Here is a 15,027-nt window from a genome sequence, read left to right as displayed (position 1 = left end):
CGCACTGTTTTCCTCTGGTGTCTGTTCGTGTCCTGCTGTGTTTCTATTGCGGAAGTGGTTCCAGAACCTGTGTGGGCTATAAGTAAGGAAGTCAGGCAGCGTAACACTAAAGTAGTATTCCTTTGATTTCATCATTTTATCCTTGAAAATTTCAACTGCACTGGCTAATTTTTGTGTTCTGTCGGGGTTAGTACCTTTGGACTTAATAGAGCGACGCAGCCTTTTCACTTTGCGTTTTGCATGAATGACCTCTCGCGTGATCCACGGGTTCTTTGTTTTAACGCGCTTGTTTTTTGAGGGGACATATCTGCATATACAGAAAAAAATGATTTCCTTGAACTGGAGCCAGAGGGAGTTTACATCTGAGCTTGCTTCAGATGCTGCTTCGGTAAACATCTGAAACTCGTGTGCAAGATGTGTTGTTATACTAGCGTCGTCGGCTCTATTAAAATTACTTACTGTCGATTGGGAGGAGCGGGTTGTTATTAGAATATTGAGTGGTAACTCGCAGACTGGTATACTGTGATCAGAAATTCCGTCGATTATGTCAAGCTTAGTCTGGTGTGTTGGGAAGTTCTCGCTTACTAGTATTAGATCGAGAATGCTTTTTGCTGTGCCTAGTATGCGAGTTGGACGGGAGACTGTTTGATATAGATTAAAATTCAGCATTAAATCAATGAGTGCATCTGAGGCCGGATCAGTATGGTGCAAGGTACCCCAGTCAATATCCGGAAGGTTAAAATCGCCCATGATGATTAGTCTAGAGTTCCGTACGTGCTCTTGCATATAATCGTGTACAGCACTCAAGCAATCATGTCCGGAAGAGGGGCTCCGATAAACACATCCCACGACAATGCTGACGCCATCACATAGAATCTTGCAAAACACTGCCTCTGCTCCCGGGATGTCCGGCAGAGGGATAAAGGAAAAGTGGTTCTTTATCAATAACGCAACGCCACCACCCTGGGAAAGCCTATCTTTACGTATCACTGAGTAGTTCGGAGGGAAGATTTCTTGACTACCAATATCACTCGAGAGCCACGTTTCTGTGACAGCCACAATATCTGGATCTTGGTCAATGAGGACAATTTCGAGTTGCTCTACTTTATTCACTACACTTCTGGCATTTATGTTCAATAATTTTATTTTTTTGAATTTGCTCTTCGACGCGTCATTCGGGGGCTGGAGACGTTGTCGTTTTGGCTTTCTCGGGTAGTTGCTTTGTCGTTTTTTTTCCCAAACGGCACTTTCACTGCGTTTTCACTGTCCCAGACAAATGCTTGACCATTAATGTACAATTTATTAAAGGAAAGGGACACTTTGTCGCCATTGTCCCGGTTAGGCTTCGCGCTGTCCCACAACTTTTTCCGAATATCTCTAATTTTCCGCGAGAAATCTTCGCCAATGGACAGATCGGAATTTTTAAGCTTGAAGCCTCGTTTCAGTATTGATTCTTTCTCTCTGTAGTCTAAAAGCTTCATAATAACAGGTCTAATTTTGTTTCCAGCAGGCTGCCCCAAACGGTGGATACGCTCGATGGCCACTGCGTCGAGATCTAGTTTATCCTGGACAATATCTTTATTTACCCTTTCTCTGAGTGTTTCCTTGGTCTCTTCCTCACTCTCCGATAGGCCATAGACAATTAAATTACATCTTCTGCTTCGGTTGTCCAAGTCGTCTATTCTTTCCTCTAACCGTTCTATGACTTCGCTCATCTGAGCGACCTGCTCCTGGCAGGAAGTGACCTGTTTCTCTAGTCTAGCAAGAGCATCGAGTTTATTGTCTATGTCCGCCAGCCGCTTCTCCTTTATTTCTTTTATGTCAGAGGCAATTTCTTGAAGCTGCGTAAGTATCTGAGCTGTGTCCGGTCCAGGATTGGCTTCGATATCACCCCCCAACAATAGCAGTTTGCGCAAGCTTACAGTAACATCAAACAACAGCCGCGGGCACGGCAGCACCAACAAGAATGGGTTGTTAGAGCGAATACAAACGCCGTAGCGTTTTCTCACCTGCACAAGAAGCAAGAAAGGATTGTCGGTGAACCGCATCCTGGTAGCGCTGCCGTGCCCAATGGCCGCCGCGCGCGTGGGGTGGCAATATATAGCCCAGTCTGGTGGTGTCGCCACTTGTCCCAGATGCATGTAGTGGTCTGCGCATGTGGTCGCTGATTGTAGAATCCATCGGTGATCCCATGTGGGCGCGTGTAGCTGGTCTGGTGGGCGTACGTCGGCAGTGTCTGATCCGTGAGTCATTCTTGAAGGCAGCTGCATGCTTCTGTCACCGGCATGATCTAGCAGGGCCAAGAAAAGCTGCACAAGAAGCAAGAAAGGATTGTCGGTGAACCGCATCCTGGTAGCGCTGCCGTGCCCAATGGCCGCCGCGCGCGTGGGGTGGCAATATATAGCCCAGTCTGGTGGTGTCGCCACTTGTCCCAGATGCATGTAGTGGTCTGCGCATGTGGTCGCTGATTGTAGAATCCATCGGTGATCCCATGTGGGCGCGTGTAGCTGGTCTGGTGGGCGTACGTCGGCAGTGTCTGATCCGTGAGTCATTCTTGAAGGCAGCTGCATGCTTCTGTCACCGGCATGATCTAGCAGGGCCAAGAAAAGCTGCACAAGAAGCAAGAAAGGATTGTCGGTGAACCGCATCCTGGTAGCGCTGCCGTGCCCAATGGCCGCCGCGCGCGTGGGGTGGCAATATATAGCCCAGTCTGGTGGTGTCGCCACTTGTCCCAGATGCATGTAGTGGTCTGCGCATGTGGTCGCTGATTGTAGAATCCATCGGTGATCCCATGTGGGCGCGTGTAGCTGGTCTGGTGGGCGTACGTCGGCAGTGTCTGATCCGTGAGTCATTCTTGAAGGCAGCTGCATGCTTCTGTCACCGGCATGATCTAGCAGGGCCAAGAAAAGCTGCACAAGAAGCAAGAAAGGATTGTCGGTGAACCGCATCCTGGTAGCGCTGCCGTGCCCAATCACCCATGCTTCGTCAAGCTTCCAGGAAAACAATTCGTCTTTATGAAAAAGGTGATTTTCAAGCAATAAATGAACTAACTGCTTTTTTTACAACTTATGAAACCGATTTCCACACAAAGTCTCTTAACGAAAATTGGACGATTTTCAGGGACAAAGTTCACAAACTAACAAACAAGTACATTCCGGTAGCTAGTTTCCGTGCTAACCAGCAAAAACCGTGGTTTACTACGGCCCTGAAACGCCTAGAAAACAAGAAAAAGCGTCACTATCGGGCAGCAAAGCGGAACCCAAGCCAAGCATCATGGGAAAAGTACTACACTGCCGAAGCTGATTACCTTGCTGCTATCCGCAACGCAAAACACACCTTTTTCCACTCTGACTTGCCAAAAATGCTAATACACAACCCTAAAAAATTCTGGCACGTAGTAAACCCGAAGGATACACGTACAATTGTTCTTACTAACGATATGGGTCAAACCATCAGCGATTGTGAATGTGCTGACATTTTCAATAGAGCCTTTTCAACTGTTTTTGCGAAAGAGTGTGATTTACCTGCTAACGCCTTCATAAGTTCCTTCACAGCGTCAACCATGGATCCAGTTTCTTTCTTCGCAGATGGTATATTATCTCGTATCGAAAACATCAAGCTAACGTCATCAGCCGGGATCGATGAAATTAACTCGAAATTTCTGAAAAATACTAAGCACATTTCCGCGGCCTACTTTTCACTATTGTACTCTCAGTCTCTCTCTTCAGGTAACATACCGCATGACTGGAAAGTGGGAAAGGTCGTCCCAATCTTCAAGTCCGGTAACAAAAACTCGCCCTTAAATTATCGACCCATTTCCCTAACAAGCATTCCTTGTAAAATCATGGAGCATGTAATTTATTCTCAAGTCATGAACTTTCTCGATTCCAACAATTTCTTTCATTCATCACAACATGGCTTCCGTAAAAACCTTTCCTGTGAGACACAACTGGCTACATTTGTTCATGACTTACATGCTAACCTTGACTGCAACCAACAGATTGATGCTATTTTTTTAGATTACGCAAAAGCTTTTGACAAAGTACCACACCAGAGATTACTACTTAGGCTCTCTTACCTAAATATTCACCCTAGCATTCTAAACTGGATTAAGGAATTTTTAACAAATCGAACCCAATTAGTCATAGTTAATAACGAATTTTCTGATTACATTCCAGTAACCTCAGGCGTCCCCCAAGGATCAGTGCTCGGACCGTTATTATTCTTAATATACATTAATGACTTGCCCCTCCACGTATCCTGTCACATTCGTATGTTCGCAGATGATTGCGTCATTTATCGTACTATTAATAACTCTTCCCACCAAGAAGCCCTCCAGACTGACCTAACTAACGTTCAGAAATGGAGCGACCTGTGGATGATGACACTTAACCCTCAGAAATGCAAGATTGTATCCTTCACCCGTCGCACTAAACCATTTATTTTTTCGTACAATATAGCTCAAATCCCAATAGAAGCAGTTAACTCATTTAAGTACTTAGAAGTCACGCTATCTCATGACTTATCTTGGCGCACACATATTTCTAATGTAATATCATCCGCGAATAAAACACTAGGCTTTTTGAAACGCCACTTACGTCACGCTCCCCAACAAGTTAAACTCCTGGCCTACCAATCGCTAATCAGACCGAAACTAGAATATGCATCCCCCATATGGAATCCACATCAAATATACCTCATAAATGCCCTCGAATCCGTCCAGAACCGTGCCACTAGATTCATCCACAATACCTATTCATACCAAGTCAGCGTGTCGTCTTTAAAAGCAGAATCCGCCTTATCAACCCTTGTTATTCGTCGCCGCATTGCCAGCCTAAACCTGTTTCATAAGTTCTTTTACAGCACCCACGGTTACGCTGGCTATATCACATCACCAGCTCGCATATCGCATCGCACTGGTCACATTCTTCAAGTTGCCCGGCCTCGGACCCATACGACCACGTTCGCTGCCTCCTTCTTCCCCCGAGCAGCATTAGATTGGAACGGCCTTTCCCACAGCATCGCCGCTATCACCTGCCCATCCAACTTTTCCAAAGCACTAACAGATCATATTGTATGTTGAACCCACATGGCAACCATTGTACTTATTTTTTTTTTGTATAATCCACCCCTTATGTAACCCCCACGGGGGTCCTTAAGGTAATAAACTGAACTGAACTGAACTGGATATAGCAAAAAGGTAGAAATCCTAAATAATTGTGCAGTTGCGTCTCCGACAGATCGCAGTGCTCAGGAGAGGAAGCATCAACGTTTACAGCTCAGGAGACGCAAGATTGATCTAACTTTGACATAACACTGCCTCAAATCCTGTTCCACTGGGGAAGCACAGACAAGTTTACAAATGAAAAGGCGATGAATATGAACTAGCCTTTCGCATGCGATCAATGTCTCAGAATTTAGTATGACGCACATTAAGGCACAAGCACTAATCCGATGAGTACTAACCCTGAGCAAAATAGTGCGGTGTCTGATCGCAGCTGGCCTAGCGCGAGCGCTCCGCCGCGCGGCACTTCTCGCTCATCGTCTTCTACGCAGTGCAAATCCATGCTTTTGCACCGAGTGTCGAAGCGCTAGCAAGCGAAAGCGTAACTCTGTTGTGATATCTGGTGACATTTTTATTTACCACGGCACGCGAGTACTAAATGCACATAAAGACAATGAGAACAACACTTGCCATGCAGGATATAAGCCCTGCTTTTTTGGCGCCGCATTATAGCTGCGGCAACCGCAGGCGGACTGCCTCCACTCACATCCCTATATAGCCGCATACAAATAGCGCGTGTGAATACAGATCATTAGCAAAGAAACGCAGAGCGGGACTCACCGGCCATGCGATTCATCCAGGCTTAGTAAAACGGCGCAGGAGTCTTCGTTCCCTTTACAAATGACAAGACGTCGCAGCACTGTCTTTGTTCACGGCTTACCCGTTGAAACTTGCCAATGTTGACAGGCCGAAATCCTGGTCGCTGGCTTCCAAAACACACTCCTGCTCACCTTCCTATTGAATGAGTTCTTCACACGTTTCCGCCGTACAATTACTCAAGCAATGCCTCAAAGAGGCAAATAATACAATACACGACGCGTCGGTTGCGCTGCAATGGCGCCGACGGCTGCGCTTTCGTGTCGGTGAAAAATTTCAACCGACAAAAAATTTGTTTTTTAAACCATGAATATTTATATTATCTTCACAACAAAGACGCTGCATTTATTTTAAATTATTTTTAGATCATTTAAGAATACTAAAGCGCTTTCAGTTACTTTTTCTGGCATGTCGTTTGTAGAAGCTGCGATCCTGTGATCCCCTTAAGTGACCCGGATGCCCTAGCAGACGATGGAGCAGGCGACGGTGTTGACAGAATGCAATTTCGTTTGACGCCAGATAAAATCACTAAGTTGCGACAAAAAGAGCGAAGAAAAGCGCCGTATCTCAAGCTGGCGAATATCGTGGATAAGTTGAACGCAATTGGCACGATGGAGAGTAGCTGCGATGCATTAATTTGCGCGACACTGGCACGCTCACCGGAGATCATGAAACTTAACAGCTTAATCGGTGACCAGTACAAGCGGATTGCTTTGATATCAACTGCGTTACGAAACTACGTCGATACTTGCGTCTCACTTTAGCTAATATGCAACAGCGGCTAGCACTCGCCGCATCCTGATCGCGTGTAGTTTAACAAGCAAGAGCCCACTAGCGCATCGAAGCAGCCGTGTTTTCGAGTTCGCATCGTTACGATAAATACGAGCTGTTTCGGCACGTACTGGAATTGAAGTTCTCAGCCTGTGCTTCACGGACGGTGACGATGGCGTCGCGGACGATCTTAACTAAGACTCGCCGCAACGCAGCCGATAACCCAAGCATATGGGCGTTAAAGGTTGTTCACCAGTACTGCAAACGTGGGCATAAAGTATCGCGCCAGTCAGTCGGTTCTCGATTTTCCAGCCTTCCGAGTGAAGGTCGCAAGCTGTTGAGCCAATCAGTGAGCCAGCCGGAGTGAGCGAGGAGAGCTTTCGGGAACGACGCCGCCCGCGGGCGCGCCGGGCAATGAACTACGCGCTACCCCCTGGCTGCCCTAGTCGTCGCTAAGCCTAGCCGGTTTCACATCGATGCAGCAGCTGAGTGCACTTCGAAACTGGCTAGCGCTGAGGTGTTGCAGCAGCAATTAAAGGCGCCGTGGGGAGACATTTGTTTGTATTCCTGTTATCGCTTCTACCAACGACTCGATATTGGCCAACGATACTCTATCCGACGGCTTAGTATGGACTTGAACAAACATTACTGTCGCATTTTTCTGACGCTGGCGGCCGGTATTCAGGCTGGCATGCCGCGCTCGTACGTTATCATGTCGCTCAACTGTATGGCCGTGGTGCACATCAAAACCCCCAGACATCCTCCTTTTCGCTCAGATTGTCATAGCACACAGTCACACTGCAGCGCCGTAAGGGAAGGGATAAAGGAGGGAGTGAAAGAAGAAAGGAAGAAGAGGTGCCGTAGTGGAGGGCTCCGAAATAATTTCGACCACCTGGGGATCTTTAACGTGCACTGACATCGCACAGCGCACGGGCGCCTTAGCGTTTTTCCTCCATAAAAACGCAGCCGCCGCGGTCGGGTTCGAACCCAGGAACTCCGGATCAGTAGTCGAGCGCCCTAGCCTCTGAGCCACCGCGGCGGGGCCGCACTGTGCTAATTAATAATAATAATTGGCTTTTGGGGAAAGGAAATGGCGCAGTATAATAATAATAATAACTGGTTTTTTGAGGAAAGGAAATGGCGCAGTATCTGTCTCATATATCTTTGGACACCTGAACCGCGCCGTAAGGGAAGGGATATAGGAGGGAGTGAAAGAAGACAGGAACAAATAGGTCCGTAGTGGAGGGCTCCGGAATAATTTCGACTACCTGGGGATCTTTAATGTGCACTGACATCGCACAGCACACGGGCGCCTTAGCGTTTTTCCTCCATAAAAACGCAGCCGCCGCGGTCGGGTTTGAACCCGGGAACTCCGGATCAGTAGTCGAGCGCCCTAACCACTGAGCCACCGCGGCGGGGCGGAGTATCTGTCTCATATATCGTTGGACGCCTGAACTGCGCCGTAAGGGAAGGGATAAGAAGGGAGTGAAAGAAGAAAGGAAGAATGAGGTGCCGTGGTGGAGGGCTCCGGAATAATTTCGACCACCTGGGGATCTTTAACGTGCACTGACATCGCACAGCACACGGGCGCCTTAGCGTTTTTCCTCCATAAAAACGCAGCCGCCGCGGTCGGGTTCGAACCCAGGAACTCCGGATTAGTAGGCGAGCGCCCTAACCACTGAGCCACCGCGGCGGGGCTGCTCCTCTTTTCTCTTTTTCTACACGGCTCAAAATGGAGAAAAAAAGCAGAGCTTTCTCGTGCGTATCACGAATTCTTGATTTTTGATGTCAACAGTGTGAACAGAAGCTTAAATGACATCGACAGTATTCCGTGTGTTTAACTGTAACGTGCTTTATAAACAAAAAAAAAACACTTGTGAGAACGCATATATACTTAATCTGAAATTTTCTTGGCTGTTTTACAACATCAATTAACACAGCAGAGCTGTAAGAATGAATGCGGGAGGAAAAAAAGGAAAATTTGTAAAATGTGTGACCAAAACAAAAATCTGTGGCTTTTGTGCAAGTTGTTTCCAGGTGTGCATTCAAGATTCTGGCACACGAAACTCTCTGTGGACTTCATCCATGAGTCATTCGCATTGAAGACCTCTTCGTTCTCATCTGTGCTTCACATAGAAATATTTAAAATGGTGAGCTCACTAAGCTGTGGCAGGCATGAAGGAATGAGATCTTAATACCAATACAAAAATTTGCATACAGCCATCTGAAGAAAAGCAGCAGCTATCGAAACCATTTAAATCATTAGGAGATGTGTTATGCTTTCCTTGGTTTCAATAACTGTGGCCTTTCTTCAGATGGCTGGATGGAAATATGTTCATATTGATGGCTGGTGGCTTTCTTCAGGTGTTTCATAACAAGTCCCTCATGTTCCTGCCCTTTTATGATCACTTCCAAACAGCTATGAATCTCATGGTACTTTTATTTGTAGCCTATTGAGCAAGGAAGACTTGTGAAAATAAACATAGCATATCAAAATAGTCTTGGCTCTAAAGCAAAACATAAAACGAGCTTTCAGATTACTACAATATGCGGGTGTGGGCGACTCGTGGGGTTGCTGCATGTCTATGGTTTTCTTTCATTGCACACAAACACAATGCCTTGGCATCTGTATTTTGATAAGTGCAGTTGCAAAAGCGTTCGTGTAGTGAGATTTTAATGCAGTTAAATATTATCAGGTAAAGTTAAGGGCCTTCCCTTACAACGTGTCTTCTAGCAGTTGCCTTCACTGCATCACAAGAAAAAATAATTATGTAATAATTATTTATACACATAAGTCTGGTATATCTGCCACCAACAACCTAGAGCCTACGGTTTGCATTTGGTCGGGTAAGGCCGCAGTGAAGCTGTTTTCACAATTGTGTTTTACTTCCTCCATTATGTTGATATAGATGACAAATAATAAATAACTGTTACAAAAGCAATTTATTTGGGTGCTAGTGATTTTTTTGCATTTTTTACAGCCATACGTGAAACTTAAGTTCGATAATTACAGCCCTGTAATGTAACATATTTGAAATTCTTTTCTCTTGTGTGTGTGAAACTTGCGTTGCACTCAGGCTCATGCACTAAAGACTGTGTTCATTGTCTTCCAGATGACTGTGTATATATTGCATCTTTGATGCATCACTCCTATCGTAAGAAGTCATGTGCTTGGGAATGCTGCTGCAAGATTCAACATCCTTCACAGATAAATCTTTGGAAGGATTGTATAGGATGTCTTCACAGGCATCAAGTGCTGTACATATGAAACAGGATTCTTTTCAAAGGTGATCCCAACTTGCACTGTGGGACACATTGCGTGCATCCGCAATCAGCTGCAGAACCCACTGCCGTAGCTTTCAGATGTTGTCATGCTATGATCAGTATATGTGAACATTTTCTATGCTTCCAGTTTGACTGTACACAGCAAGAAAGCTGTTCAATACTATGATTTTTGCGCTGGTTTTTAAACAGGACAAAATTTTACTTTTAGTTTGTCACTGGAGTGTGTAATGACAGGTGGGTTTGATGTGTAGACTAGGCTTTTCTCTGTGCTGCGGTTCTTCACGCGACAGGTCACGTCCAAGAAACTTTTCTTCTACCATGTGTAAATAGGCCGAATGTGTGTTTAAACATATGCTTTAACGCTACTGAAGAGTTGCCAGTTCTTGACGTACTGCATTGCTGTGTGCTCTCTTTATGCAAAATGTGCATTTTACTTGGTGCTTCAGTGCAGTGAAACAGAGGAAGTCACCAAACCGTTTTTCTCCTTCCTGCCACCACAGCTTTGAACCAGTACTTCACAGTTTGCTTTGATTTCTGTTAAAAGTTCGTGATCCATGACGTGATTACTGCTTCAGTGAAATTTTTTACATGCGCAAAACATAGGGATGTGTATGCAGTCATTTACCACATCTTGCTCAGGGTGCAGTCTGATTTTGTAGGCAACCCGCCTTTTTCCTTTTCCTGTGCTGCCACCTCGCGTACAACGATGGAAGCTCACTGGTAGGGTACTGCGCGCCCAGCCCGGCCGGACTGAGTGCCGCTCCGGAGCACGTTTTGTTGGAATCTGTCGACGATGGCGTGTCCTGGGCAGCACCTGGTACCTGGAGGACATTTAGGATTGATTGATGGCTAGGTGCGAAGTCCGAGGCAGGCTGCAGCGCCCACCGAAGAGCAAACTCTTCAGTATCTCTGATCATCCGACATGCGATGCGAACACCAGCTGAGCAAGGGCCGCCGCTTCAGAGATGAAGGTTACATTCGGAACATAATGTTCAATGAAATATCCCCGATCAGTAAGGTTGGCGTTTTCCATTGTATATGCCTGCCATTCATGAAAGGTGGATAGTACATCGTGCACGCCGTAGTACAGAAAACGACTGGGGACAACAGTTACCACAAGGAATCGTTGTGTTCAAGCGTTGCAGAATAGCTACACGAGCTATAAAAGCACAAGCGTACTCGCAACAAAGCAGCTCTGCAAGCATTTCACTGTATTTTCCCACAGCACACCGATGCATAGGTTAAACAAGCATGCGCGTCCATAAAGACGAGCGCGAGGCGCACATTGATCCATTCCGGCGATACCACGCAGAGGTCTTCATCATGGATATGATTCGAACACACGCATAAGGCAGCTTCTTCTTCTTCTGCCTCTTAATACATGGCACATACCCACACGGGTGGATTGGCCAGGGTGTAGTATATAGCATAAACAAGGAAATTTCCGTAGGAGATTATGACAAAATTTTAGCAGCATGCGTGAGTGCTCTCGTAGCTTCTTTTTCGTTGCCCGCTCCATCGCGCGTTGAAAGCGGCTCACAGCACTTGCCCATTCGGCCTTCTTGCTTGAGAAAGCAAAAAGTGTCGGAACGAAGTCTAAATGCCGCGGTGACATTCGAGGCCTTCCTGGCCATGAATAAACCCTTATGTGATAGACTGCACACGCATTTAACCGCAGTACCTCGTCCGTACCTGTCACAAAGTGATTCCCGCACAGTCTTGACGTGCTTGACGGTGCCCAAGGGCGGCCACGATCGTCTAGCCAGCGAACTGCTTTTATCCACGCTTTGCGTCGAAGGCTGTCCCAGGAAGCGCTCGGAAAGCGAAAAAATCCGAGTTTGCTTCCCTTTACATACTGGGCATTGCAGCCATATGCAACACATTTCGCAGGTATCGCGAAATGCGTCGCGCTGAACGCCCGACGGCTGCAGCAACGCACCCTGCGTAGGAAGCCGGTTTGTTTACACTTCCACGGCCGGTCTCGAGTGGAGCGACCCTTCCATTATGTTTGGCGACACCGCCGCCAGGGGATGGGCGCATGCGAAGTCGCGTCGTGAAAAAGGCGGACTGTTCGTCCGATAGGAGGTCCCTAGTGTGTCATTTGTGTGTGCCCACAGAGCAAAGCAGGCTTTGGTCCCTGACATTTCTTTGAATCTGTGCCTGTTTTTTACTCTTGATTTTACATGCTACGTGAAGTGATATAGCAATCCACTAGTTTTCTTCTGAGGAAAAAGTGAGGCAACCCTCTCATGTTTGGTATCTGTAAAGCTTGTATGAATGAAAGACAAGGCAGCTGTCTGCTTGTTCGATCTGTTTCGCTGTGTAAGGCCCGCTTTTACCAACCTCGTTGCTGGCACTTTGCTTCTTGGCTGCTGCTAATGCTGATAGGCGAATCTGACCAAAATCTCAGACAATCTGTTCTCCCTATATTCCTTTGGTATGACTGGGGCATCAATGGACGCATTGCTGTTTTTTGTTCCAACACAGAAATCTACTGGATTTTCCACTTCGTGCAGTTGCCAGTATTATTGCGAATGTATTGCACATCACACTTCTTTTACACGTTGCAACTAGTCTTGTTCCCGGAGAAATCAGCCTCTGTGACCCTGATGTGTGAAGGCTTTTACCACTTTTGCTATGTGGCAGCAGCAATTAACTCGCTGTTGTTATTGCCATCACATGTTCTGTAGCAGTCACGAAAGTTTCATATGTATCAAAGACAAATTTGTTTGTTGTGATATTTTGCGGAAAGGAAGCCTTTTCTGCAGCTGACTTCCTCCAAAATTTCGCTTGAGCTTCAAAAAAATTGGCAGCAAAGCAGTTATTTTTTTAGAGCAAGCTAATATTACAGGGGGCTCAAATTTCGTGCAACGTTACTTCCAGTGCACTTAATTTTCACTTACATATTGCAGTTTTCTCTGCCACTGTACTATAGCTGATTTGTTTAGTCAATAAAACGCACCAGTTTCACTTACATCTGTCCTGGACAGCAGTTTATCCTCACTTTACTCACTACTCGAGCCTTCCCTTACGATTAACTGTGTCAGTGTCACCAATGTCCAATCCCACCTCTGTGTGAAATTATCTGTGTATGCGTGGCTATGCTGATGTTCCGAAAAAAAAGATACAAAATAATAATGCATGAGAAAGTTGCAATCAACCCTTTACGGCACTGTGTACACAACTGCGTACATTGGGAACTCATGTTTCATAGAGTTTGCTTCAGTTATCACTGATTTATTCATTTTGAAAGGGAGTTTGTGCACAAATAGATCAGGAGAAAGAGTTCACGGCGGGCGACACAAAACGGTGAGCAGAACGGCGGGCAGCGCCGACGGCCAGTCCAAAACCAGGCGATCTCGTGCAGCGAGACGACGCTTCTTCCTCCTCTTCTTCTCCTTAGTAAGCATGGCACATACCCACGGAGGGGGATTGGCCAAGGTTCAGTAGATAATCTCAATGAGGTATTTGCGCGGGGAAAATAGGCGTGAGCAGACTGAATCAAGATAAAAATTGGAAAAGTCAAATCAAATAAAAAATATGAGTTACTAGGAATAGAATCGAGCATTTTTGGACATGCGAAAAAATTTTGTATGCAGCTAACAAGGTAATCGATCAGTAGCACTTATGTAAACATGAAGGTAGCCGTAGACACTGCTCAACGGGAATCCCTTTGCGCTCGCACCGAACGAAAGAATAACTGGAAGAGACAGAGGGAGTCCTAACCTCGAAAGAGGGACCTCCAAATACTGTTTTCTCTGAACTGCGAACCGCCGGCAAGAGAGGAGAAAATGATCCATTGTTTCAACTTGCCCACATGATACACAAAGGTTTGTCGCAGCGAACCCACCTCTGCATAAATACAAATTTAAGTTAGGGATTCTGCATCGCAGAAGCCTCATTGAAACCTCACAAAGCATTGATTTACACCACCGGATATTCCGTGGGAACTTTAAGTGGTTAAAAGCCACGGTATTGAGCAATAGATCACTCAGGTTGGCTGAAATATGTTGGAAGCGCTGGAAACGTGAAGTTTCTAACAAAATGAGATGAGGGACGGGATAGATTACAGGAGCGCTGAGAGCTGACCTACCCAATAAATCAGTCGTACCTCGTTAAAATAGACGCCCAAATGCCCAGGTACCCAGACAAAGCGGATCTCACACACTGCGCGGAACAAAAAACCTAAACTAACGATTCAGTAAAGATTTTTCCGAATTTTGGAGAAAGACTAGAACTGAAAGGCAGTCTGCAAGAATAAGACCCGTGCTATATGCCTAGGAAGTTTGAGAAGAGCCAGACCAATGGCCAGAAACTCTGCGAAGAATATAGGAGTAAAATCTGGGATACGAACGGAATAGCTCCAAGCCATGTCCAGCGAATATATCCCAACTGCCGCCTTGTCACAGCTGCCGGAGGCATCAGTGGAGATAACAGTATGAAGAGGGAAATTCTGTAGGTGTTCAGAAAGGAGACCATTAAGGATATTTGCGGGCATATGTTTCACATGGGACGGGTAAATATGGTCGTAATAGAGGACGGGGTCAGACTGCATATCTGCAACTTGTTGCAAGGAGATAAGATCAACCTGAAGCGGGGCTAACAGATTCTGCGTGAACCTAACTTGCGGAAGCTGATAGCGTGGCCGATGATTAGTGAAAAACAGGTGTGGTTGGGATAGAAAAATGGGACTACTAACGCCGGGGGCAGGGTCAAAAGACCTGAGGAAAGTACGCACTGTTAGAAGTTGGAAGCGGTTAAAGAGATCAGGGATACGGGCTTCCATATAAAGGACAGCGTTTGAAGCTGATTTTTGGAGCCCGAAGCATAGCCGTAGGGCACGCTTTTCCAGTAAACCTAATGGCTGCAGCTTGTAGTTTGCGCTACCAGAGAACATGACGCAACCAAATTCCAGAATCGGTCTCATATAAGCCTTATAGAGCAACAGTAACGTGTCACGACGCATGCCAAACTTTTTATTGCCAACTCGTGTCAAGCGGCCCAGAGCACGTTCCCCTTTAATAACATTATTCTTAATATGGTGTCGCCAGTCCAAACTTTGATCTTAAGTAACGCCTAGGTATTTAACC

The 15,027-nt window shown here is 46.1% G+C and overlaps 1 protein-coding gene across 1 annotated transcript; it reads right to left on the bottom strand.

Annotated features, from left to right (window-relative positions):
* Positions 1–1,005: 1,005 nt before the first annotated feature.
* LOC144122849 (uncharacterized) lies at positions 1,006–2,947 on the bottom strand. Its single transcript, XM_077655835.1, has one exon. The coding sequence runs from the start codon at positions 2,868–2,870 to the stop codon at positions 1,143–1,145; it is 1,728 nt and encodes a 575-aa protein (XP_077511961.1). The 5' UTR covers positions 2,871–2,947; the 3' UTR covers positions 1,006–1,142.
* Positions 2,948–15,027: the final 12,080 nt, after the last annotated feature.

Source organism: Amblyomma americanum, chromosome 3 (assembly GCF_052857255.1).
Source record: "Amblyomma americanum isolate KBUSLIRL-KWMA chromosome 3, ASM5285725v1, whole genome shotgun sequence".
Lineage (NCBI taxonomy): Eukaryota > Metazoa > Arthropoda > Arachnida > Ixodida > Ixodidae > Amblyomma > Amblyomma americanum.
The sequence above is the reverse complement of the archived record's forward strand: the minus strand, read 5'-3'. Positions and strand labels throughout refer to the sequence as shown.